The 27,913-nt window shown below is 39.2% G+C and overlaps 1 protein-coding gene across 8 annotated transcripts; it reads right to left on the bottom strand.

Moving 5' to 3' along the window:
* Positions 1–30: 30 nt before the first annotated feature.
* Positions 31–27,885, bottom strand: PKNOX1 (PBX/knotted 1 homeobox 1). 8 transcript variants are annotated; one of them, XM_079974650.1, is made up of 13 exons: positions 27,771–27,885; positions 21,285–21,375; positions 19,636–19,723; positions 17,168–17,298; positions 15,793–15,964; positions 13,763–13,933; positions 13,368–13,445; positions 11,568–11,667; positions 10,675–10,772; positions 10,445–10,573; positions 8,211–8,287; positions 7,391–7,563; positions 31–6,302 (listed from the first exon to the last, which is right to left on the bottom strand). In XM_079974650.1, exons 3-13 carry the CDS (start codon positions 19,684–19,686, stop codon positions 6,091–6,093), a joined length of 1,392 nt encoding a protein of 463 aa, XP_079830776.1. In that variant the 5' UTR covers positions 19,687–19,723; positions 21,285–21,375; positions 27,771–27,885; the 3' UTR covers positions 31–6,090. The 8 variants fall into 8 exon arrangements, with proteins under 8 accessions (XP_079830776.1, XP_079830777.1, XP_079830779.1 ...); XM_079974651.1 differs by lacking the exon at positions 27,771–27,885 and adding an exon at positions 27,412–27,429; XM_079974653.1 differs by lacking the exon at positions 27,771–27,885 and adding an exon at positions 21,844–24,285 and having other exon boundaries at positions 17,168–17,295; positions 21,285–21,653.
* Between the last annotated feature and the right edge of the window lie 28 nt (positions 27,886–27,913).

The following is a 27,913-nucleotide window of genomic DNA, read 5'->3' as shown; positions in this document are numbered from 1 at the left end:
AACAGGAACACAGTAATGTGACAATTGACCTTAATTAAAGCAATGTGAAACTTTACTTTTAAAACACAAAGTGAAGAAATCATGCTTTGAGTTCAGAGGTTTCATGTAAAACACATTGATGAATCATAATTATTTTGCCATGCTGGTTCAAATATTTCATTAAATGACAAAACAAACTGAACAACTAAGTTTATCAGAGTTTAGATTTTAAAGATTGTCAATTATGAAGATAAAATATTTCCTGATACAACTGAAGACATGTTTTTTCTCTCTGCCAAAATACACAGACTCTAACAAATGCCAAGTACCCAAAACATAAGGATTAGATACTATAACATTTTTAGAAATGGGGCTCCAATGACTTATTTTGCAGACAAAACCCATAATCATTCATCCTACGTAGGTTATGGACCTCAAAGTCTAGCGTGCTTTCCTTTGTATTTCCTGCATCAACAAACCAATATTTAAATATGCTATAAAGAGTCTACTTTGTATAATGCTGTTATCACAGGCAGACAAGCACTTGTAAAAGCAGTTGTCATTGACCTATATAATAGCCACAATCCGAAGGAGTGGGCATATGAATGAGCTGGAACCACACACACAGTCAAAAGCGTTTTCTAGTTGTCACTGAAGCAAAAGTCTCCTCAAAATGATAAACAAGTTTAAGAAAATGTAATTTGGGTTTGGTAAACACAATCTACTTCCACTTGTAATGGCATTCCAATCATCAGTAGCATCCAATATGTTTCAAAGAGAAAGTAAAGCACATTAAGTATTGAGAAATGGATGCTTAGCACATTTCTATCAAATGTGATGCATGTAATTGAACACACCATGATTGGCTGATGCAGCCTGAATCTCATCATGAATCCTGGATTAGTGGTCCACTTCTGGGTTCCTTTGTAGAGATACTACCTCCTTAAAGTGATACTAACTTTCCTACAGTTGAACTGGAAATCCCAAAACATCTTTTGTACCTTTCTCTTGTACTACAAGAATTTTTAAAACATGTCCTTTTGACCATACATGGCCGGGCTACAGTGCTATCCCAAAAACACAGCTCAAGCCTTCTGCCCTGTTTTTTTGCACATTAATGGCATAGCAAGCATACAGCTAGTTCTGGACACCTACTGCAGAGTTTATTTTTCTTAACCGTGTGCGGCATTCAACTGAGTTTTACTCAAAGGAGACCTGCTGAAGGTAAGGACATGATAACTAAGGTAGGTCCATTCATTTCATAAAGTTCGACTTGGAGTAAAACTAGAATGCCATTCTGTTTTGGTAGATCAGTTTACCATCTCAGGAGAAGGATGCCAATACATACACCAGTCATAAATAATAGCACCATTTAAAGACATATCAAAATAAACTACACTCATTCATCTAATGTGATGATTGAAAATGATTACTTAGTTCACATGTATTTGGATATCAAGTTTTGAAGGGTTTAAATTCTTCTTAAGTCCAGCAATGCTTTTCCAAACATTTCTGTGGATAAGAGAAAGTTTCAAAGTATCTGGGCAGAGCTGCAATTTCTAGCTCAGTGCTGTTATAACTGTTCCATCCAACTGCAATGAAACTACACAAAAACACAACTCAGCAAGGAAAGGCAGAGCATTTGCCACCTCCCAGTTTCAGGTATATCAAGAATTTGCTTGTGCTGAAGGGTAGAAGACCCATGTCCAGAACTCAGCAGAAAGTTGGAGTTCAAACCCAGAATCATCAAACTGTTATCCATCACAAAGATACTGATGATTTGCTTAATGTGGGATTGTTTTGTATTCACAGAAGTCACAGCATATTAGTTACTAGCTGGCATGCATGAAATGTCCAAATTTGACATTTCTAGATCTGTTAACCATGGCTGTGAGAACAGACATGTGCAAATGAATTTAACATTAAAATATATACTTCAGAGGCTATGAAATAAATGAAGAATGGTTTGGTTTCCTTTTGTTAAATAAGCCTGCATACAGGGGAGGCCTCTCTTTGAAATTCAACAGCATTTGGCTGATTTGTATTTTAAAAGGGCATACAGTGGCCAATATAAACTCATGTCATGTGGAAAATACTTTGCACAGTAAACTGTTTGCATGCAGGTAGCCCATCACAGTGGTTTTAATCCCTACAGCCCAAACTGGGGGGAAAAACCCAAAAGGGTGAGAGCAGATCTAAGTGTGAGCTGCAACTGCCCTCTGTCTTCTACTTAAAATGGCCACAGTCTACCACCTGCAAATATGTCTTGGGTACTCCATTCTACATGCCTTTGCCCCAAATCCCCTTTACACTTTCAGAAAGCCTGCTTTTGCTCTGAATTACATTACAAGCATTTCGAGTCTAGGCATTTTACAAATGAAAATAAAATGTTGCTTTGGGTCTTTCTCTTGCTAACACTTTCTAATATCTGGAAGAGAGAGTGGAAATATGCAGCTAAAACAGGGAAACGTTTTGGTATAAGAAAAAAAAGGGGTATGAAGCGCTACTGAAAAAAGTCAAGAAAGGGTGCTATCCTAGGTAACTATTTTAAAGCCAATAAAACACAATGAACAGACTACCATTGAGCTATGGTACGTTCAGATGCACAAATGTTCGTTGCATTTCATTAGCTCTTTCAGTGGTGGTGTTTAAATGTTGTGGTTTTAATGAGGCCTGGTATTATTCCTATATAAACTTGCTACATTATACTAACGTTTCCCCAAACAAACCTCTTGTAATCATTTTTTCACATCTTAACACTCTTCAGAAAATTTCAAAAAGCATGAAAGAGAGGTTGGCCAATTGGTGCAAAAAAAGGATAGATCTTTCTTTATGTATGCCACAACAGCAGCAAGAATACTCATCGCAAAGTATTGGAAGACACAAGATTTACCCACCCTGGAAGAATGGCAGATGAAAGTAATGGACTACATGGAATTGGCGGAAATGACCGGCAGAATCTGAGACCTGGGAGAAGAGTCGGTAGAAGAAGATTGGAAAAAATTTAAAGACTATTTGCAGAAATATTATAAAATTAATGAAAGTTAAAATGATGTTGGATTGAAACGAAGTGGTTTTAGCAATAAGGTTAGAATGAATGTGCAAAAATAGATTGATAATAGATGAAAGTATAAAGTTACAATGTGTTAAGATATTGGATTAAGACTAAAACAAAGAGGGAAAGGATTTGCTGAACTAAATAGCTGAATTGGAATACAGAAAAGGGAGGTGAGAGGGGGTCAGGAAATTAAGTAAATGAAGCATAAGCAATGAAAAGATAGACTTGTTTTTAACTTTTTGTTTTTTCTAATTTGTATTCTGTAACCTTTCGTTTTTTATATACTTTTGTAATTCTGTGTTTTCTATTTTTACTCCTATTTTTCTTTATTTTTTATTTTTTTTCTCTATCGACTTCTATTTTGTAATTATATTTATTGTTTAAAAATTTTAATAATTTTTTTTTTAAAAAAAAAGCATGAAAGAGAAATTATGGGTTAGCCCAACTTTCACACAACTGTAAAAGTGAGTGTGGTGTCTATCTAGGCTTTATGCAAAGCGTTTCAGTATATTCTTGATCTAAGGTTGTCATCTCTCAGCTGTCTCCTTGCTTTGTATTCGTAACTTTCTAAGGCTGTATTTTTCCTCCCCTTGTGAGGAGATCACAGCACTCTTGTCAACCTGTCTGCTGCCTTGCTTATCTGGTGATCAGGAGAGTACCTATGGAATATGAGATAAAAATAAGACATGTACTCTGTAAAGTGGGTCTATTTGAGCATTCATTGTAGTAGTGTGGTTGTCAATGAAAAAAACAACACTTCTGTATAGTAGGGGATGGTTAACATAACATCTCAGATCTTGTGCTGTCTATACCAGTGCTAAGCTACCTGGACAAGTAAATAATGATGGCGTAGAGACATTACTCACCCAGGCCATGTTTGTGGGAAATTGATTATGGATTGTAAAAGAACCTCTATCAAGTAAATAGAGCCATGCTGTCACCATAACATTTGGATTGGGTCTGATATAGCCTAGAGGTAACAGAATAAAAATGTAATTTGTTCTTCCCAACATCAGACTTACCTATACAGGAAAATAGGGCTTATTGAAAGGTGCCAACTCTTTTTAAAGCCCACCCAAAAACCCCAGGGAAACAAATTCTTTGAAGGCTTCGTAGAATCAGGACTTCCAACCAAGTTAATTTATCACATTCAGCTAGAGATAAATCTGGATTTTGTTGGTACAGATAACATCACCCAGTTCCTCCAAATAGCTAACCAAGCCCCCAGGGCCTATTATCTAAAGCAAGCAATGGGAAAATACCAACTCCCAGTAGTGTCAACGGCACTACACACAAGACTATAAACAAATTCAAGAGGTATGGGGTGGGGAGCTAATGACATTTATGGTGAAGGCTAATTTATCATCACTATTTTTGAGTGCTGAATGGTATAGTTAGTATGTTGAAGCATTGTTGAGACTGTGCAAGTAAGGTTGTGCTTGAGAAATTCATTTTTATCTTAACCTTATCACATACTTTGGCTATAAAAACAACAAACAATTGAGAAGAGGCAATAGTGTGGGGAAAAGATGTATCGCAGTTCAGAGGCTAATATCCATGTTCTGTCAACAGGTGCGAAGTGTGTACTGCTATAGATTTTATCTTGATTATAAGGCAAGATTGTGGGTTTTTACTCCCTATGAATACCAATTTATCAAATCGCTTGAGAAACAGGTTTCGATATAGACTGAAATGTAACATTAGTTTATACGGAATACAAATCAATGCTTAACAATAACCAAGACCCCATTAAGGACTGGGTCCTTCTCACATCACCACTTTATGCCACAATAGGCTGTACCACTATGGGATAGCAGAGATCCATAGAATATGACATAGGCATGTTTATTCAATTTGGACTGTTTTCATAACCTTCCAAATAGGAGTACTAAACATTTTTCTCATGCTCAATACAGTCATCATCCCAATTCTAGAGAATTTATAAAAATATTTTACTCCAATAACCTGATAAGGTAAAAATAAGTGTTTTATAGCAAATTATGAACAGACTCACTAGCTATGAGTAGAGCTGCTAAGTTGCAATCCAGAAATCCCCCTTGTACCATTAAATCTACCACTGAATTGGGACACTGCTTCTTTTGCCCATTCCACTTCCTTTGTTGCCCTCCCCGCCATCTCAACCCCACATATTTCAAGTAGGATTCCAGCATGCCACAGGGCAGGTGGATAAAACGACAAGTAGCAGCTGTGTCAGTGACAAATTCCAAAGGTACAGGGGGAATCTAGGGTTTCCACCGAACAACTAAATGAGAAATTAAGTTCATTTTAAATGCCATACATTCGTTACTGACTCACACGTTTCCACTTTCTTTTATGTGTTTTGTTGCCCATTTCAGACTGGCAGCTTTTATTTTAAGGTGCAGAAGCATCTTTCAAATCTACATGGCTAACTTCATAAACAAATCCCAAACACTAGTCTGACATGCTTTACATTTACATTGTTAAACCACCTAGAGTAATCTTAAAATGACAGGACTAATTGCATAACTCTCCAGGAGACTGAAGTACTTTCAAATTCTCCCACCAGGGCAATTTCATATGTCACAAAACTGCAGCAGAGATGATGATAGACAACAGCAACCATTGAGTAAGATGATGATTGTGTGATGGGTATATATTTAAACCCATGCTAATGTAAAATTAACTCACCCGCGAAGCATCCATCATCTTTCCCCCAGGACTGCAGTCCCATGACCCCCCCCCCCAATTCCCTTATTAGGGGAATCTGGGATCAATTTTGTGAGTGAAAAAATTACCCTGAGAAAATAATGGGGTGGTTATGTTTTTTCTCTCTCTCTCTTAAATTACTAGAATTTCAAAACCAAAACCAAAAACAACACATTTGAAAGAAGTTGCTGCACCTGTAAAGACACTCTTTAAGCCGACTATGAAATACAAAAAGTGCACTCTTCTATATCTACATATAAAACATATTAGAAATAAAACTTGTGTAAAATGTTTGCTGTGCAAACTATAAAAAGTCAGTCAGTCTATTGTTTTTCCTATATATTTAGGCCAGATTCTCTTGCTTCCTATTGCAGAGAATCACTGTTATCCAAGACCAGCCCACTGATGTTTGTGGTTGAGAGGTCTGCTCCGTCATCTTCAGTGCTGTCCACAGATTCATCCTCACTTTGCCCTGCCATCATGACTTGTTGAACAGCCAAAGTAGTACCATCAGACGAAAGAGATTGCAGACTGTCTACATTCATGTTGACTGGGGCTGTAATTGTTACAACGGCTCCTGAGAATGGGGAGGAAAAACAAGGGTCCAGTTGGAACAACAATTCAATTCTTTTACAAAATCCACAGTTCTTAGTCTGAAAAACCTATTAATGAAAGCCAAAGATCTAAAAATTAAAAGTGAATGAAAGTTGAATAAGCTATTTGAATTATCTTTCTCCATACAAGTAATTTTGAAACAGTTTTAGTCTACAGTATTGAGATTTCTGAGTTTTGAACATCTTGGAACACATTTCTCATTTATCTTAATAAACAGTGGGTTTGTACTTTTAAAATTGGGCAGCCAATGAAAAGCAATCCAAAAGCTGTTAACTTTTAAGGCTACAATTCTATATACAATTCCTTGAGGACAAGCCCCAGTGAACAAAGTGGAACTTGCTTCTGAATAAACATGTGTGAGGCGAAAGTGTGTACCAGACACAGGCATGTTTAACCACATTGAGCCATTACAGACCTTTGTTTATATGAATGGTGCCGATACATAGGAGGGCAAAATAATCCAATTTGGCACATGGATCATGTGATCCATGAAGAACTGCTGCTATGCTAAGGGCATGTTCCTAATTGCCTGATCAGTGTTGATGGAGGGAGCTACAGCTGGGTAGAGGTGTCCATCTACTTGGCTTTGGTGGGCTCCACTGGCTGCAGAGACATATGCTGAAAGCACAGCTGATTGGGCAGTTACCTCCAGCAGTATTCCCACTGGTGGTAACTAGTGTAGACCCCCAAACAGGGTGCTCCAGTGCTGAAGCAGGGCTGGGGATGAATCTGATGGATCCTCAGCAGGCCAACTGCCAGAAAAGAGGCCCAATTCAGACCCACCCCCTGCTGCACCAGCCTGGAGCTGGCATGGCAGAAGAGGAAACTGGCCCCCAACTGGTCTGCCTTCAACAGTGTGAGCAGCAGTGCTTCAAGTTGGGGGTTAGAATTGCTCTGAAATCCATTTACGTCAAGGGATTATGTTTACTAGAGAGATTGCACCCCTTTCATTCATACAAACTGTTTGCAAAATTGTCTGACAGGCTCAGGAGAGTCTCTAAAACATCCAGTTTGCAAAGAGTAAATAAAGTAGCTGAGGAATCTGCTCACCATCTGACATTGTAAGTTCATTTGATTGATGCTGAGCTACTCCTGATGCAATGGAGTCTGGCCAGAACCTTTGAACTGGTCGGTTTTGAGCTGTTTTCTTCTTTGTTTTTGGAGTTTCAGAACAGCTGGAGTCCAACATTGGCTGAAGAATTCGTCTTCTAGCATTGATAAACCTAAAATGACCAAAAATTAATCTTATGAAGACATCCATAAAATCAGATTCTCTATACCCAAGCCCAGTGCTGAGCAGGAACACACACACACACACACACACACACACACACACACACACACACACTTGACTGATACAAAGGGAGTATGATTCTGCTGCCTTTGGGTGTGGTAGAGAGTTCCTTGCAGGGAGCTTTCTGGCATACTGAAATTCAGTGCTTAGCAGAATCGCCTCCACACAACATTAGTCAACGTGAAGGGAGGGTGATTCTGCTTGGTCCGGGTGCTCCTTGTTTCTCCTGTCCTGTCAAAGGAGAGGAGTGGGGAAACAATCACTTTGCCAGCCCTTTGTTCGGATCTTCCCAAAGCACAGAACATGGGCCTGATAAAGTGGTACCAAAATGCAAATCCTGCACAAGGGATTCTCAGAGCTGGGCAAGACAGTACACCTGGTCAATCATGTGGCATACTCACTTGTGAAGGATGATTCCAGTAAGGATCTGGCCCATGACCACCTCTTTCCTACATCAATCCCGTCCAGTTTTAGCTTTACATAGCAGCCCAAAGGAAAATGCTATATATTTCTATGTGACTTTTCAATATAGGTGAATTTTGTAACACAAAAAATGGCATATTCGTTGTTTCTTACCAGTTGTTAACCTGAAGTAATGTCAGATTGGTTTGTGCTGCTATCTGTTTTTTCTCATCCTCTGTTGGATATGGATGCTACAGACAGGAAGGGGGATGGAAAAGGTATAAAAACTTGCTTTATGACTCTTTAAAGATATGCAATAAGCACAATACAAAAATCTGCAACCATAAAGCAAAAGGAATACAATTTAGTGTGGGATTAATTCTATGCTAATTAGATAATTTCTGACCAGATAAACTAATTTTTGACAACACACGTCACAATGATTTCATATGTGTAGATTGAAATTTCCATTGTTTTATGTAATATGTAAAATTTTATGACACCGATTACAGATAATAATTTATTACTCTAATAATGAAAGGAACATTATTATTTAGACTCTTACTTCTGTGAACTTAATATACTCACTGCTATTACAAAAACCAACGCATTCTCATCCCTAGTACTCCAATTTCTATAGTCTCTGGCGCTAGTTCCCAGAAAAATTTTATTCACAGGTAAGGAATTGAAAAAGACTGCAAGGGAAAGGAAATCTACAATAACTTCAAGGATTCTGTCACCTGCAGGGATCTCCATACTCTTTTTACTCTTTACTTTAAAAAAATAATAATATTTAGCCTCAATTTTTTGTTGCTATATTAAGTTTTATGAAATCATAAAATAAACTAGCCAGTTTCCCCCAGATGTAATGAATGTATCCCCCCCCGAATTCTCACAGAAAATTTAAATTCTCTATCTTTTCAGCATATTAGCTGGCAGACCAATCTTTGCTGATATCCCTGATCCATTGACAGTTACTGGCCCTGTTTAGGCATAACTGATAAGACAATTAGTAATTGGGTGCAATATAAACTGATATTATTAAAATGCTTAGCACAGTAACAGAAGAAGTAGATAGTAAACTGTCAAGCATTTATTATTTAAATGGGTGCAATAAAAAACATTCCCTCCCAGGAAAAAAGAAGGCAAGTGCTAGCTTCAGAACATCTTTAACCTAGCTCTATGCAAATCTAATATCCAGTGAAGTCATGAAACCTAAAAGAAAGCCAGAAAGGGCTTCAACATCAACCTTCAAATGTTAACCAGGTTGACCACTACATGATTTTTTAAAAAGAATTAACAATATAACTTTATCCTTAAATGTCCATGTGGGGGAGGGGATTATTCTCCCAGCTGTCCTTGCTAGATGGCATGGTCCTTGGGGAACACAGCATGTGATAAAGCTGGATTTATCACATTGTGTCATATGGTAGGGATGAAATATCGTGTGGAGTTAAATAAAAGCATTACCAATTAAAAATCTACAAGAGAAACATAGCTATTTCTAGTACTATCTACAATGTACTAAGTACAGTAATTCTAGTAATTTATCAGGAACTGTTAAGAAATAATACAGACCCATTTTTGTCTCCTTTTAGTATCATAAGATGTTATGCAGTACAGTTCAAAAGGCAATACTGGACCACATATTACATTTAGCCATGCAGAAAGTTCAAGCTATTTTAATACCTTTGGATGAAGCCACCAGCACTGGTAGCTTGTTACATATATTGCTCTATCTGCTAGAGCTGAAAATACTACTGCCTAAACAGTACAATTTGAGGGGATTGAGTATAATAAATTTGATCACGAGTAGATGGACTGTGGAGCATTCCTGTTGAGCGTTTTTCCCCTACCTCCAAAAACATTCAGCCAAAGGGACTGAATTTTTTACAATATTACATATAACATGCAAATTAAGAAGAAAACCTGTAAAAACGTTTGTCTGACCTTTCAGATCATAATGTAACTTACTGTGCATGTAGGTATTACAGGAAACATGTGTGACCCTAAGCTAACAAAGCCCCTTTTGAGAGTGTGGAGTGCATTTAGTAAGGCAATCTGCACAAAGAAACATGCTACTGCATTCTAGCCCCCTAGGAACTGTTCAGATTAACAGAGATATAAATATATCCCTCAAAGGACTACTGTCCAAGGGAGCACAGGATTAAAAAAAATCCTCAGCATGATGTAATAAAACCAAAAATATCTCTAAAATTTAAGATCACAAGGTTATATAATAGACATCTACTGAATTTGAGCCTGATTCAACTCTAAATACCAAGTTAATATATTCTGAGTAGGTAGTTAAAAGCTTCAGATTTTGCCAAAACATTTCCCCCTCATGCAGATACCAGCAGAAATGATCAGAACAGTAGTGATTCCCAAATCACTGTGATCAACCTTACCCCTATGTGCTGGAAAAGCCAAGACCTCATCACATTTGTAGCATGCTTTGGAAGAACTCCTCTTTTATTTTTTGATGACCCGTCATCTTGATGCAAGATGCTTAAATCTTGGTTTAATTGTAACTGGAGCTGCACAGAGATTCAGAAGTAGCAGGCAGTTAGTAACACACTATAATATTACCATGGTTTTTAAAATATTTCACTAAAAATGCTTATAATATAAAACAAACCTGTGAATTCTGGATCCTGATGGTTCCAGGTGACAAAGCTTGTGTCACTACTTGACCTTGAGGTGTGACCACAGTCACTGGCTGATACACCGTACCACCTTAAAAGAATATTATAGCAATGTTACACTACAGCAAAGGCACAGTATGATGATAACATTTTCATATAGATGTCATTAAACAAAGAAAACAATAAACTATTTACACAACACACAAAACTTACTTTAAAACTTCGCTATAATTTTAACTTCGCTATCATTTTACATAAGCTTGTTGTTTTTTTAAAAAAGAAGAATAGACAATTGCATTTGATTCACCTTTCCATGCAGCCATTATTGTGAAGATGCTAGGCCAGCTGGTTGCATAATAATTTGTATTTGAATAATATAAAATAATAATGTTTTCATCAGCAGCCATTATTATTATTACTTATTAAATTTGCATACTGCCCTTCATCCAAAGATCCCAGGGCTACTCACAACAGAAAAATAAAAAATGAGGATACAAAAAACTTAATAAAACAAACATTCCACATGGCTGCTTCAATAGGAGAGCCATAAACATGGCCCATTTCATTGGTTTGGCTCCCTCCCTCCCATAACTGTCTGCTTCAGTCAACCTGGTCATTTTATCAGTTATTTTGTATTCATTTGTATTGAATGTTCTCATTTTCCTCATTCCTTTCCCCATCCCCATCCCCCATTTTTTATACCATGCTTACCTGCTTATATGCCATTATTTTAAATTGTAAATGACCTTGACTGCACAGGCAGAAAGGCGACATAAACATAGTAATCAAAAAATCATCTCAAGAATTCCTTTTCTTAGTCACTTAACAGACACAAACTACATCTATGATGAGTGCAGTGTTTGAATTTTTATTCAGTGCTTCCTACCTGCAACGGTTGCCATAGTTACATTTCCCTGCTGCAAGGCTGATGCAGGTACCATAATCCCCTGGGGACTGAGCGTACCTGTGATGGCACTTTGAATTGGCTAGAAATAGTAAACAACAAAAATTACATGAACTTATAACAAAGGATGCTCCCGTCACTCTAAGTTAAAATGGTACTGTACCAAATATAAGATGTTCAAAACATAAACCCGATGAGGATAATGATGATGTCATCACTACCAACCAGTATGATCAAAAACAGTGATGAAACTAGTATGACAAGGAAATTCAATGAAAGGAGGCGGTAAATAACCTAGATATTTCAGTTTGACAGTATGTTGCATTTATATTTGGTTTTCCAAGTGTGGGTTTTCTTCTCCACATTGGACCACCTATCAGAATACAGAACAGATATGCAAATTCTGGATCAAAAGTAACCCAGCTGACAGTGCTTATCCCATTTAATATTAGGCCTGTCACATGCTACTGTAATCAAAGTGCTTGTAAAAGAGACAATTGATAAATTTTAGTCAATGTACTACATATTTAGGAATTGTTATTCTACAATAATTTAGAATATCCCAACATTTCAAAAAAAAAAAAAAAGGTTATGCAAATATGCTTATGGCTGCAACCCTATTACCTGGAAGTACGTCTTACTGAACTCATTGGGACTTCAGAATAGACTTGTTTAGAATTGTGTTATAAGTAAAAAAATATGGCAACCACATGTACAGTCAGAATATATATAACACTGTATTGTTGGGGATGAAATTCTAGCCCTTCTAAAGTTAATGCTAGAAAAATGCATGAATCCTCACAATTAAACATGGTCAATATTTCATTGTTTTCCACAGGAAATGTAAAGTTTCAAGCACTTAAAATTTGAACTTTTTGGATCTTTTGCAAACTTAAAATTTATCTGATTTATTGAGGTATCAGCCAAATCTACAGGTAAGTCTAGATGACAATGCAATTTACAATTAGTACATTGACATGGGGCTGGCATGATGGATGCAATGAAACACAATGAAGTTCAAAAACATACACCAGTATCTCAATACTAATCGTGATAAACTTAATTTATGCCATGGAACTTGTGAGCAGATGTTGTCTGACTGGCTTCTAGGAGAGCTCTCATGGTATGAATGGTAAATGTAGCCATATGCTAAAGGTTTGAGAGGTGTGCTCTGAAATTATAGCAATTCTGATGGCATTTTGACTTATGTTCAAGGAAAAGAGAGGGAATGAACAAGATATGAAATTATCTACCAACTTCTGTTCCTCCAGTTACTAGCAATTCAATTTCAATTTCAATTTACACTTTCCAATAAATTAAACAAAACAGAGTGCCTGCATGGACACATTTTTCATTATAGATGTTATGTATAGGAGGGCCCATAGCTCAGTGGTAGAGCAAATATTTTCCAAATGGTTCCAAGCTTAAAGTCTGGTATCTCCATATAAAGTGTCAGGTACCTGAGGCCTTATAACAGACTCTGCCAAACAGAGCAAACAATTCTGAGTCCAAGAGATCTGAATTCGTATAACACAGCTTTTGGGCCCTTATGTGCATGGAATGCAGGCTGTGGGATGTGAGGAGCTTTATTTTATGTCCTGAAGCCTTGTGTATGTGATGAGAGAGCAATCACAGAACCCTATTTCTACATACAAATCACCACTTGCTGGGATGGGGCCATTATCTACAATGAGATGAACAAAGCCAACCCCCAAATTAGGCTAAGGAGGTAGTGCCAAAGAGGTGCAATGATAATCGTGTCATTTTTGCTCTACTGCTCACATTTTCTGGTGACTCTTTCCATGAAGACAGCTGCTCCAGCAAATCCAAGCTATCTCTATCATGTTTAAAGTTGCTGGACTGCAGACAAAGAGTTGATAGATTATGATCATTCTTTAAGAATTACATTTCCATGTACGTGACTGCTAAGAAAAAGGGAGATCTTATAATCTTAACAATATCACAAATCCTTAAAAACTGCTAGCTTGCCAGTCACAGATCATCTATTTGTAAATTGCATGGTTTACAAATTCAACCAATACTAACATAGTAATTTATATTTTATCTGCTCTTTCTTTGTTTGTTTTAAAAACTTATCTTACCTATCCTGAGTCTTTGGGATAACGTAGATTATAAATCAAATAAAGAAAATATATTTCAGTTTGCATGAAAGGTACCTGGGGTTGTACAGGTGAATAAGGACTCCCAGATTCTCCACTTAGAAGAGTTTCACTGTTCATTTTCGTTTTCAGACAGGCAATATAGCGACTACAGAAATCCTTACAGAGCTCATTAACTTTTTCTAGCTCAAGCAGATGAATTCGTAGAACCTGAATTGCCTTTACCATCTAAAAGAGGGAAAAGAGAAAGAATTCAGAGACAAGTAAAAAACTAATGAAAACAAACATTTGCATATGTCATTTACAGTGTGCTAAGTTGTTCAATATATGTTTGAGTTACTTTTTGCTTATTTTCAAAAGGGCGGTTTATAATTATTGTTGCTTTCTCCTACCCAGATATTGTCTCAGTGTAGGAAACTATGTACACTGTTAATTGCTTGCACAAAACTGGGGACTGCCCACAGCATGTATAGGCTATATAAATGCATTTTTCGACACAGATCTGATTTGTGCAGATTATCATGTATGATGCAGCCCTCCTATTTAGCCCATTTTTTCCATTTTTCTTCTTGTACAAGGCTACAAGTTTCCAATGAACAACATGCAGAGATTTTCACATGCCCAACTTCCTTATGATAAGTAGTTGAGCTGATCAGAAATAGTAATATGCATTATCTTCAAGTGTCAACTCAAGTACAATCAGATGTGCATTTGGCACAAAGCCAGCCACTCAATTTATTTTACTTGTTAAGAAAATGCAGCTTCAGAGTGGCTTACACTTACGGAATAAAAATACAATAATTAAAACATAAAATTACAAGATGATGCAATCTACAATCAGTGGCAGACAAAAAGTGGGAAATAATCAGGAGTAATCAACACTAAAAGCAGAAAAGGCATAAAAGAATAAAAGCTCTGAGTAAAAAGGAAACACAAAGAGCACAATGAAAATCCACTTGCACAACAGGACTTCTGGTTTCTCATCTTTATCCACTGCAGCTGCCCACGCGCCCCAAGAATCTTAAGATTTTGAGGCTGTGTGGAAGGATAGGGGAAAGTAGAAGCCAGGGGCGTAGCTAGCTGCTCTGGCACCCGGAGCGGTGGTAGCGGGGTGATACACCTGGGGGGGCGATCTGCCCAGGGGGGCAGCGCAGCGAGCTGCCCACGGAGTCCATCTGGCGGACACAAGCCCCACACTGCCATTTTAGGCAGTGCGCAGCCCCAAGCCACCATGTCACTCCCAGGAGAGACGCGTGGCTTGGGCACGCTGCAGGCCAGGCCCCGTGGTAAGTGCTGCCCGCCCCCCCCCGTGGTGTGCCATTTTATCACCCCCTCAGGAATGACACCAGGGTGGTTCGCACCCCCACTTCCTACGCCCCTGGTAGAAGCCATATTCCACAAATGGATGTTCACTCAAAGGAGAGAGTTCAATAAGCAGGCTGCATCTCTGAATGGGTTCTTCGCCTGGTCACTACCTGCCCCATATCAGAAGGCAGTGGCACCAGGAGAAGGGCCTCTGGAGATAAGCTCAATATTCAGGGAGCACCTCTATTGCCAGAATCAGCAAGCACAAAATATCATGAAGTTTCCACTTAAGGAACCACATGCACAGCAAAGAGCCAATCAGGGCTCTTTCAAGCAACCATATTAAATCAAATGGTTTGTTGAGATGTAAACCACAAATCCCAGCTGGGTGGGTGGGGAGAGAGGAGGAGAATGGAAAGAATTGAGGAAGTAGTGGAGGAGGACAGCAAATTAAATGCAAACAACCAAAACCCTGCAAATAAGAACATCTGACTCACTGGAAAACATATCGATATGTCAAAGAGTCTCATGAAGCAGACAGATTAACTGCAAACAAACAACTATCTAAAAAAAGAAGCTAGCCAAGTTGATAATGTGCTATGTGATGGAGGAGCTTCTGTCAGTAATACTGACAGGGAATGTCTGCTGCTACCAAGGGCTGTAAATTTCAACTTCTTTTAGTTGACATTTCACACCTCAGTTTTCTCAGTATCAATTTACTTTTTTTAAATATAAAGATTTTATAAATAAATTGAAATCTTATCTAAAATGTTTTTACTTACTAGATTATCTGTTTCTGGATCTTCACAAAAAAATGGTTTTCCTTCCTTCTCCTGCTTCCTAACAAAGTTTTCAATATCTACATCAAAACTTGCAGACGTTGTGCCTTCTGAGCCTTGTGTGGATTGTTCACATTTTTCAAATAATAGTGCTAATAAGGGGAACAGTGGATGTCTAGGAATAGAAAGACAAGCAAATTGTAGGTCTGTGGAAATGTCTATGTGCAAGTTAGTTTGATGAAAAATTCTGAACAATCTGGACATTGCATACATACAATCCTATTATTTTAGATTATTACATTAGTATTACATTTAATGTAATAAAGTTACATTAGCAATTACTATGCTAGGATCGGAACTGAATATACTGTGATCTCCCTTATTTGCTCTTCTTTTTAGCATAGACCAAATACTGCAACTATAGAGTCATTTAAATATCAATGTCATCCCACAGTTTGACGTAAATGATACTGATGGGTAGCTTGAACTATTTGGTCTCACTTACATTTTTATCAAGCTTTGTTCAAATAAAGACCCTAAAAAGCCTGAAATTTAATACAATTATACGTTTTAAAATTTTCATAGATTGTAACGATGTAGCTCTAACAGAAAGCAAGTTTAGACATATATAACTAAATACAAAGACAATAAAAAGCTTTGCCCTGAGATGCGGGTCACAATCCTGAACACTTAAGTATGTTTAACGCCAACAGAAGTTAGCAGAACTTGCTGCACAAGCCTTCTGCACAAGGCTTCTGTCCTCAATAGGGCTTAGTCTCTTGTAAATGTATAGATTTCAGTGAAGATATGAAGATATGTATTAAGCATCTCACAGTAATTAGAAAACCCCAAATGTATGAACTTCTTGACAAGTTACAATACGTTGGCTGATTTAAGCTTAGGCCTCCTCTTCTAAACTTATTCTACTTCCTGAGTCCCCCAACCTATCACCAACCTCCCCAGCTACACTGATATGTGCAACAAACTTTGGACTAGGCACTAATTCAATACTGGTATTAGGAAGGGAAAACAGAACAAGTTACATTTGACACCTCCTAAAACCACAAATAGGAAAACAGCACTAGTACAAAGTAGCACCTTTTCACAAGTCAATGAATGGGGGAGCAGTTGCCCCTACAAATCTAATGAGGATATTCTAGAGAACTCTAATCCCACCCATGGCTTGGCTGGTGAGGGGGGAAAGATGCATCAGCCTCAAGATCTTATCATGTCTAGAACAGTGCGTGCCCCCTTCCACATGCTCCATGTCTCCTACACACACAAGCACCATCCCATGATTTGAGAACCACCCCATGACCCACTAAAGAGAATGATACATTTTACTACTAGAAACAGCTCATCTTGTGAATACTGCTACCTGTAAATAGCCTGCTTATCTGCATCCATCGGAGTCTGGGACTCTACCGGGGAAGGACTCAATCCTCCTGCATCTGCTTCCAAGCAGTTTGGATCCTGCTCAGTTTTTAATTCTGTTACTACTTGCATCTGCTGGAAAAGAAAGATGCTTTATATTGCCAACAGCATAGATTCACAACTAAATGGTTCATTTTCTAAGCAAAGAGAAAGCCAAAGGCCTAGTAAGTTGCCAGAAGGTTGGTATGACTTGGCAACCATACAAAAAGAACAAGCATTTAACAAACAACTCATTTAATCCTTGCAACATTTGGAGGCAGGAAGATAGTGGAAAGGTCACTATAAGTTTGACTCCCATTAGTAGGTTTCTTTTAGTCAATTGTCTGTTACAGAATCCTGCGTTTCATAAGCCAGCTATTTTTGGATAAAGCTACACACACACTGCTTCAACAAAAATCACTTTAAGAAAGCAGACCTTGAAAACATCTGCAATAGGCAAAATGTCATTTGCAAATAGAAATTATCATTAGAAATAATTCTGTATGCTACACATTTACTTGAAAACTCAATAGAGCTCATTTCTAATTAAGAATGTTTAAGATTTCAGGCTTTATTTTGGGCACTGGAGTGCATATAATTCTTCAGAGATATTGCAAAGGAAGGACCATTTCACAATTATTGTATGAAAAGCATATAGCTTGATTTTTAGGTGTTTCAATATTAAATGTTTCACTGTTTGTTCTGTACTGAATATAAATAAGGACTTTTGTATATATGTTAAAGAGTTTGTGAAAAAAATACGAGAAAGATCCAGTATATCTACTTTTTGATAGGAAGTTGCAGTTTATTATGAATTAGACTAGTTAGTAAGGGCAATAAAACAATCTAACTGTAGGACTATGGTCACAATATTTTCTTCTGTCCTTGAAATCTTGGGAGATACTAGTAACTCCTAGCTGCAGCTCTGCACCATGCCCTTGTACTGCTGTGGAAGACCTGGATAGGTTAAAGGACTACTGCTTCACAATTTGCACAAAGTGAACATTATGTTCAAATGCTATTACCCATCTTGTAACAAGCTGAACAATTTGAAAAATTAAGAGACACCTAAGTAAGTCGTGAAACCATTAAAAGCAATGCCAAACGAATGCAAGAAGGAGCTATTTAGGTGCTTTTTCTGGAGTTGCTGAACAACCCCAAGCATATATAAAATCAAAAGTAAACTAAGGATGGAAACCTATGCACTCTTACCTCAACAGGACTTACAACTGAACATATATAACATATATGATTGCATTGTAATTAGTTTACAAATTTCAGGGGATAGTACAATAGTCACTTCCATTGTAAAATCAGAAGTACTGTATACTGTAAAAAAGCCACTCTAGAATCACCTAGAAATTTGTTTATGGCCACATGCTGTGATATTTTCCTTAAAGTCAACTGATACAACTAAACAAGTTAAAAAAGACAACATAACCTCAGGTGCCTAGACGCTTCTCCCCACCCCCACCCGTTATTTATTCAACAAAATAACCACTAACAGTCAAAATGCCACATAGATAAGTACATTATATGGGTGACAACCCAAGCAGCTAAACAAGTTCAAGTTTGATAGCAACGTTTAGGCAGTATTTCACAAAATAATTGTTTGTGTACATGTGTGCGAGAGAGGGGGGCTCAATGACAAAACAAAATAAAACCTGGTTCAGCAAGTTTAGAGCAGAAGCTCAGTGGCTGAACACATGCACTGCATGCAGAAGATCCCAGCACTGCCTGTTAAAAGCATCAGGTAATACGTGATGGGAGCTATCTTTGTCCGACACCCTGGAGAGTTGTCTCAGTCATAACAGGCTGTACTGGGCCTATTCTGACACACTCTGTGGTTTGCTCTCCCCAGGAACAGATGCCCAGAGTCTTCCTCGTTAATCTTTAGGCACCATGCTAAGTCCTTTTTCTTTATCCGGGTCTTTGGTTAATTAATGTTACCTCCTATGGTGATGCTTAGCTTTGAGTGGGGTAGGTAGGACTTGTCCTTATTAATATAATGCTAGATAAGCAATTTATGTATGCTTTGTATTGTTCATAGTTTTATATTTTTTCTGGTTTTGAATTGCTTTCATGTATTTTACCTTGGCAAGTCACTTTGAGAATTTATCGTATAAAGCGACTGATAAATGTAATAATAATAACACTAATAATATCAAGGAATCAATCCTAAATAATTTTTGCTTCTGAAAATTCTGTTGTTTCCTACCTTTCTAGGAAGCAGCTTAAGAGCACTAGAAAATGGGCAAAGGGCAAGCCAGTGGCGTGACTTAGATACCATATCAAAATAACAGCAGAGGCAAAGTAATATAGATCGGACAGAAGTAGTTGCATGTCTTGGCCACCATAATTATTTAACATATTATTTTTACCTACTATGGTGCACTTCATATTTTTCATATTTTTATTTAAAAATGTTCTTACTTGTTGCCCATCTTGATAGTTGTCTATAGTTAATGTCTGCGTTGCCATCATGGTTACTTAGGGTTCTTATAAAGTCAAATCATCATACCTTAGGGGGGAAATCCAAAAAGGTTAGTATTTTTACAGTATTTTACAAAATACATAACTGACATCTGCATGTGCAGCAGCAGAATAGGGGCAGAGGGGATTGAGAATGCAATCACATGTATTTGCTACACCAACCTAAAAGATCTCAGGAATGTTCTCAAACCCTTTTTGACAAAAGCACTCAATCATATTTGCCAGAAAAAGTGATAAATGCAATATGGTTAAGCCACTTGATCTTGTTCTTTATTGCAATGAAGAGTTGCACAACAAACGCGCAATTAAAATCACAAGTTAGTGGCACAAAATAAATGATCAAACTTTTATATATGAATATCATATAGTGGTTTTAATAGCAAAAATAAAAATGTCAAAAGGGATATATGACAAAAGAATGCAGGACAATGAATAATGCAAACCCACTGTGAAAATTTTTGTTTTTCAAAATATTCCCTCTTAAGGAATATTTGATACTGGTCGCAGTCACAAGACCAGATGGCAAATACCCTGAAGTTAGATCTCTTTTTACATTTGGAGGCTATAAAGAAAGTTGAAAATCATCTAGTAGCTGCACTAAGGAACAATTATGATAATTTTAAAAACAAATGGAATCTCTCACACAGGACACATATATTTTTCGGTGGCTGCAACAAGGAATAGCAACTATAAAACTCCTGGAATTTCTCACATAGAACACATATAGCTTTCCTCATGTGTATATGCTACACAGAGGTGGTGTCTCTTTGTATGCCAAAGAGAGCATTGCGTCCAGCAAGCCAGAAATCCCAAAAGGGGCAGACTCCTCCACATCATCATTGTGGATGATATTACTAGGCCCTATTAAGAATTTGGTACAGTGAGCTGCTTCTTTTTTTTCATACACATGTCGAGCAACTTTCCCTAATGTGATGCCCTACAGTGTTTTGGAGTACAACTGCTATCAGTCCCAGCCATCATGATCAGTGGTGAGGGATGATGGATGGGTGTTATAGTCTAAAGCAGGCATCCCCAAACTTGGCCCTCCAGCTGTTTTGGGACTGCAACTCCCATCGTCCCTAGCCAACAGGACCAGTGGTCGTGGATGATGGGAACTGTAGTCCCAAAACAGCTGGAGGGCGAAGTTTGGGGATGCCTGGTCTAAAGCATATTGCAGGAACAGGTTTGGAAAAGTTGATGCAGCACAACCTGTGTAAGCTGGGCTGCACAAAAATACAGCCTGGCATCAGTCGTTTCTCCTACTACAGGGACACTTTTTCTCCTGCTACATATTATATCTGTGTATATTGTAAAGTTTGGTGTACAATCTGGTTCACAGAGTCCCTATGGATGAAATAAGCAGCCAGTTTAAATGTGTGAATCAGCACACAGATGCAGGCAGACACAGCCCTTGAGGATATACATTGTGAAGATATATAATCTGTGCACTAAAAATGCAAAGATCACTCACATGATGCATCAGATACTGCAGAAAACATGCAGGAGATGCAACATGGAGACTTTTTACATTAGAAGAGCATAATTTGTTCCCAAATTACTAACTGCAGCTATGCTGGGAGAAGTTTCACCTGAAGAATTTCTGATGGTCAGGTTTATCTTCCTTTGCTTATTTTCATATGCATTTTCAGCAACAAGCAGAGAAGCCTCCATTTTTCTTCCCTAGGCAAGCAAAATAGCATAGAAAGCAAGCAAAAACTTATCATTCCTTTGAAAACTCACTCCCCACCCTGCACACACACGTTCAATGGGGATAGGAGTGGGCAACAAGCAGAATGTTATCAAATTTGGAGCCACAAAGAGCCACAAGAAAGTCATATGGAAACAATCTACATAAAATACAGGTTGTCAACAACAAACAGCTCTTGCAACAGAGGCTCTCAAGCTTTTCAAACACCAGGAAGCTTCATTGTCCAGCACCATTGCTATCAGGCTTTCATCTGTATCCATCAACGCAGTGGCGTAGCGTGGGTTATCAGCACCCGGGGCAAGGCAAGTAATTTGCGCCCCCTAACCCATGGATTTGCGCCCCCTAACCCGTGGATTTGCGCCCCCTAACCCGTGGATTTCCCTAACCCCTAGATGTTGCGCCCGGTGCGGCCGGCCCCCCCCCTGCACCCCCCACGCTACGCCACTGCATCAACGTGCAAAACATAATCTGTGGCTCTCATGAGCTTGTTTCTCAACCTGTTGACTAAGCATGGTCCTGAAAGTTCTCAAACTTTAGCCATCAGAACTACTGTGTCTACTAGTTTTACACATATCTTATTGATGCTGTTAGCTTATTAACCAGAAAGATATGTGAAGCAAATGCTCCAGTTTTAAGTTTTGTCGTGGAAATGTACTTCAAACAAATCAATTTTGAAACAGATAGGGCTCTGTTTAAAAATATATATACATGCCTAAGTTCTCAGGAAGTAGCCTTTCATTTACTACCTCATACTGGATTAGAGAATGTAATGGAGACACGTAAGATCATGAGAGAAGAGATTCCCAAAGGAATTGCAATCTATTTTGTTAGTAGCTCCTCTATTTTCGGCAGTCTACCCTGGGGACAACTTTGGAAGAAATCTTGCAATTCTTAGTGTACAATTTCAAAATGTTGCTGGCTACCATAAGCAATGCTTTTTTTATGGGGGGACGCCGGGGTACACATACCCCTAAACATTTTGTGAATCTAAGTTTGGCCTCATTGAGAGGCGGTATTTCAATGAGTAGGAAAATGAGAGTACCCCTAAACATTTTTTTTAGAAAAAAAGGACTGACCGTAAGAGATTAAAACCCCTGGGCTGGTTCTAGGGTGAGGAATTTCCTCAGCTAATGAGCTGTTTTTTAATTTGCCAGCAAGGACTGGGTAACCGATTTCATATTTACTCTATAAGAGTTATGGTACTTCAATCACAATTTACTACAAGTAACTGAAGTCTCAACTGATACATTAAACTGGTTAATTATATTTTCCCCTAATTTTCTATTCACTTGGAGTTCTTTTCTGATGAGTCTCTTACCTTGATAGCAAATAGACATGTTCACACCAAAATGATTTCCACAGTAAAAAGCTGATTGCACAAAACAACACAATACTATGGCATTCAAACACTAAATTAGGAACTTGAGCAACTCCTTACTACTAAGCATTTTGCCCCTTAACATTATCCAATGAGACTTATAATAGATTTGACTTTTCAGTGGGGTCATCTCTAGGATATATGACCTGCAAAACGCACTTTAGAAAAACTGTTAAGCATTTTGCCACTTTATATTTCACTAGCGGTTGCACCTCTGCTCATTCCACTTGCCCTTAGAGCATCCCCTTCCTACCCCATGCAATTACTAAGATCACTTTCCACCTTCCCAACCCATTTCTGAAGCCACTTTCCCCTTCACTTCTGAGGTTCCCTTTTACATCCATTTTCACCTTCATCTCCCCACTGCCTTTGTGCACCCTCTTGCGCACAAACCGCCACCATGGTAACCTCCTGCATCTTCCTCTTCCCAGACACTTTTACCTTGCATCCCATCATGAAGTTACCACCCCCTTCTATTCTTCAAACCCTTTCATGCCCCTGCTTTAATCTTCAACAGCTTTACCATACCTCTCACTCCCTTGTTTTTTTACAACCCCCATTGCACCTCCATTTTCACCTTCACCCCTTTCTGTCATGGTGGCTGCTATTGTGCAAACTGCCTTCTTTTTTGCTCCCCACCTCATTCTGCATGCAAATCCAGGATTGTAATGCAATACTACTAATCCTGCAAATGGGGCTGCACAATGTCAGCCTTACAGTAACAGATTATTAGATCTGCTCCCCAAATGCGAGCTTTTTGGTGATGTTGGATGTGTATGTACTCTCCTTTCACTATGCAGAGGCGTAGGTAGGGGAGCACTGGGCGCCACACTGTGGGGGCAGGACTTACCATGGGGCCTGCAGCACACCTGAGCCACGCGTCTCTCCTGTGAGTGACACAGTGGCTTGGGCACCTGCAATCTGACCACAAATCTTGAATGAAGAGATCAATAATAGCAGAGTGTAGAAATTTAGATATGGGTACCAAGCTGTGCACACATTATTGCTGAATAATTTCAGATATCATAATTGGCATTCAGCTTAGCCATCTACATATGCTTGCTGAATAAAACAGTAGCAACCCAAATTAAAATTACTTCTTTCTAAGTCCTAATCTTGCAAGTCTGAATTCATCATAACTTAAAGGTACAATTATGCACAGTTGCACACTAAAATCAAGAAATGTTTTCCATGCAGCAAGCACACAAGCAGTATTTCCACTGGGCTATTACACTGGTAGCCTAAGGATGGAAGAAGCAACACTGCACTACTTCCGGCCTGGGATAGACCAATACAGTGGAAAGTCAACAGCATATTTATAAAATTCACTCAAAGGATTTATAATCCACATTTTGAAAACATGCTCCACAGAGGAGCTCACATCTAAAAATACAAACTTGAAATACAGCATATACACTATTTAAAATAGCAAATTTTAAATACGAAAGAAAAAAACTTCAACAGTGATAAAACAATAAAGCTCAGTGAGACCTGTGTTAAAACTGCATTTATAACCCACTCTGTGTCATTGAAAGACAGAGAAAAAATGTTTAAATGACATAAGGGATAGAGTTTGCCTTCTTAGACTTTTTATCAGCCTGGTTGGTTTTGGGCGCTGACTACCTGAGTAGGCCCTTTAATTTGGATTTCCTTGTGTGGGCAGGCTAGCATGGTTCATAGAATCAAAGAATTATAGAGTTGGAAGGGACTCTGAGGGCCATCTAGTCCAACTCCCTGCAATGCAGGAATCTCAACTAAATCACACGTGAAAGATGCTTGAAAACCTCCAAGGAAGAAGAGTCCACCACCTCTTGTAAGAGTCTATTCCAGTGTCGAATAGCTCTGTCAGAAAGTTAGAACTGATGTTTAGTTGGAATATCCTTTCTTATAACATGAATGCATTGGTTCAGGTCCTAGCCTGCAGAGCAGCAGAAAACAAGCTTGCTCCATCTTCCATGTGATAGCCCTTTCTATATATTATGTTGGAAGCCACCCAGAATAGTTAGGGCAACCCAGTCGAATGGGTGGGGTACAAAATTATTATTATTGAAGATCATATCTCCAACTCTACAATTCTGTGATTCCTCTCAATCTTCTCTTTACCAGGCTAAACATATCCAGTTCCCTCAACTGTTCCTCATAAAGCTTGGTTTCCAGACACTTTATCATGTTGGTTACCCTCCTCTGCACACATTCCATCTTGTAAATATCTTTCTTAAATTGTGCTGCCCAGAACTTGACACAGTACTCCAGGTGTGGTCAGGACTATTACTTCCCTTGATCTGGACACTATCCTTCTGTTGATGCAGCCTAGAACAGCATTTGCCTTCTTCAATCTGTTAAAGTAATAATGAATCCAGATTCTATATTCAGCTGTATTGGCTACCCCTCCCAGTTTGGTGTCATCTGCAAATTTGATGAGCATCCCCTCAACACCTTCATCCAAGTCGTTTATAAAGATGTTGAACAATGGACCTAGGGAGAACCCTGTGGCCGCTCCTTTGTCCCTTTTTTTTCCTGAAGAGGAATTGTTAGTGAGCACTCTTTGGATTTGGTCAACCAGCTACAAATTCACCCAACAGTTACCAAGTCCAGCCCACATTGTTTTAAGCTTTTTTTCAAGATAACACACTGGCAACCAAGGTAAGTGGTACAAATTTGGTGCAATCTGTTCTGACCTCCTAGTCCCAACTAGTAACAGGGTAGCCATATTTTGCACTGCTGAAGTTTCTAAATCATTTTCAAATGCTGCCTCATGTAAAGTTCATTAACATAATCTGTACTGGGTGCTAACAAGAACATGGACAGTGAGTCAAGTTCTGGCCTCTCTAGATAAGGTCACAGTTCTATACCAGCCTCAACTGATTAAGAGCACTCCCAGCTACTAAGGTTATGTGCATACTGGCAATAGCAACACCAGTCTCATTCCCCAGTACAGGAGCATCTTTTGCAAGTATTTCACATGGCTCAATTTATATGCAAATCTGAGTTAGTTTTGCATACCAATCTTTCAGAATCTAGTGTCCTTGAGAATGACTTTATTCTCTTTATTCATGTGAGTCATGACCAAATGTCAATGTTTACTTATTAAACTTATAGTCAGGGCTCTGTACATATTTTTGTAATGCGACTCACAGTCCAGAATTACCGTAAATATCCTAAGAATCTTAGTTTCCCTTAAAAATATGACATTTCTGTTAGGTTTGCAAAGATAGGCTTGGAAGTATATAGACAATTCTTGCTGACATTGATGGAGCAGCTGAACAAGATTGCTGGAGTGCATTTCAAATGGATTTCTTAATGTATCTACCATGCTCTCCCCAAAGTGACCAAGAAAATTATGCAAAATTAGCAAACCCATGCAAATCTGTTACATTTGTTTGATTTATACATGTCAAGAGATCAGCCCTTTTTTTGGCACAGAATGTACATTTATTTATATACAGAACTCTTGTATGTTGGTTTAGCACAAAACATGCATACTTCCACTTATACCACAAAACTTGTAAGAATTGTAGACAAGGGCAACAGTCAGTTGCAGATCATCAGCTTGGTGAGGAAATTTCTCCTAGCCTCTGAATTTGAGTCCCTGCAAAGCAGCACTTATCCTTTAAAATTTGGTGCTTTTCTTAAATCCCAGCACTGTTGTGTTACATATACCGCTTCCTCCTGGTTTTTCAAAAATAAATTGAAGGGATGCCCAAGAGAAGCTCTGAAGCAATTTTTTCTTCAATGTGTTTTTCAAAGACAGCCGTTATAATTTAAAATTTAAATCATTTTATTTCTTGGTTTCTTGATTAATGCATTTGAACACTGGAACCTGAACAGGGTTATAGGCAATGACCTAGTGCAAGAATAGTGAACTGGCACCTCATGATGTTTACCAACATCATAATCAAGCTGAGCCTGGAGAACATGATCACACACACTTTTTTTTTTTTAAAGTGGTACTTGCATCAAGGAAAATGTCATACTTTCCCAGTTCTGTCAGAAGTTGGCACTTGCACTTTCAATGCCAGTTCCAAATATATCTTTCCCCATATATAGCCAAGTAAAAAACTGCTAACATTTACTCAGGGGACAGGTGAATGATCTGTTGTTTTAGTCCTTTCTATCGTGTATGGGTGTATTTACGTCTCCATCGCTATTTTTTTTTTTATGGGAAATACATATTCCTGGCTTTCGTTAGGACTGAAGGCAGGTCACTAAGCAAACATCTGGAGGAAAAGAAACGCTCAGAAACCAGGAGGCGGCAAAACGCCTCACGTTTATTAGCAACAACCGGGTTACACATAACGACAATTCCCATGGATTTTCCCAACACTTAACAACGCTGCGCACCCGCCCGTCCCCCCGCACCGGTTTGTGAGGTGAGGAAAAGGAGGGTTGTTTGAGAGGACGAAGAAAGGCTCTTCCCTCACGGGGAGGGAGCCCGAACCGCACTCGAGAAAGCAAACGGACGCGAGGGGCGACCACCAAGCAGCTGCCACAACCCACCCCACCCCCGGCTCTCCCCGCCGCTTCCGAGTCCACAGCGCAGGAATGTCCCCGAAAATGGCCCCCTTTTAAATACGCCCTCCGCGCCGCCTCGCGCCACAAACAGCTGTTGCCCTTTCCCTCCCCCCCATACCTACTCCACCCCCTGAGGCGCGCGACACCTTCCCCTTCCACGGAGCGCGCGCGCGCGCGCGCGCCGCCTCCTACAAAAGCCAACGGCCAGTCGGCGGCTGTTCCAGAAATTTCCTCACTCCCCCCTCCCCTCCCTTTCCTCGCGCCTGCCTGCCGACGCCCCTAACTCCCCCCCTCCGGGTAGGTTACGGTGCGGATGCCCCCGCCCCGCTATTCCGTATGGCGGGCTCGCCTCCCCCCACTCTGCCCCACATCCCCGGGCCTGTTTGCGCGGCGGAGCCAAGACGGCCGACAGCGGCGGCGGGCGCGCCGTGATGGATGGCTGGCTGGCTAGGAGCAGGTTTGAGTGACAGCGCTTACCTGGGTGCCAATCTTCGTCACACTGACAAGCGGCTGCAGCAATCGGGACCCGCACCGCCGCGACGCGCGTCACCACGCACACACGGCCTCATCCAATCGCCTGCCGCGCCGCGCCGGACGCCACCGCGCTGCACCAGGCGTCT

Source organism: Podarcis cretensis (assembly GCF_951804945.1).
Source record: "Podarcis cretensis genome assembly, chromosome: 4".
NCBI classification, from domain to species: Eukaryota; Metazoa; Chordata; class Lepidosauria; order Squamata; family Lacertidae; genus Podarcis; species Podarcis cretensis.
The sequence above is the reverse complement of the archived record's forward strand: the minus strand, read 5'-3'. Positions and strand labels throughout refer to the sequence as shown.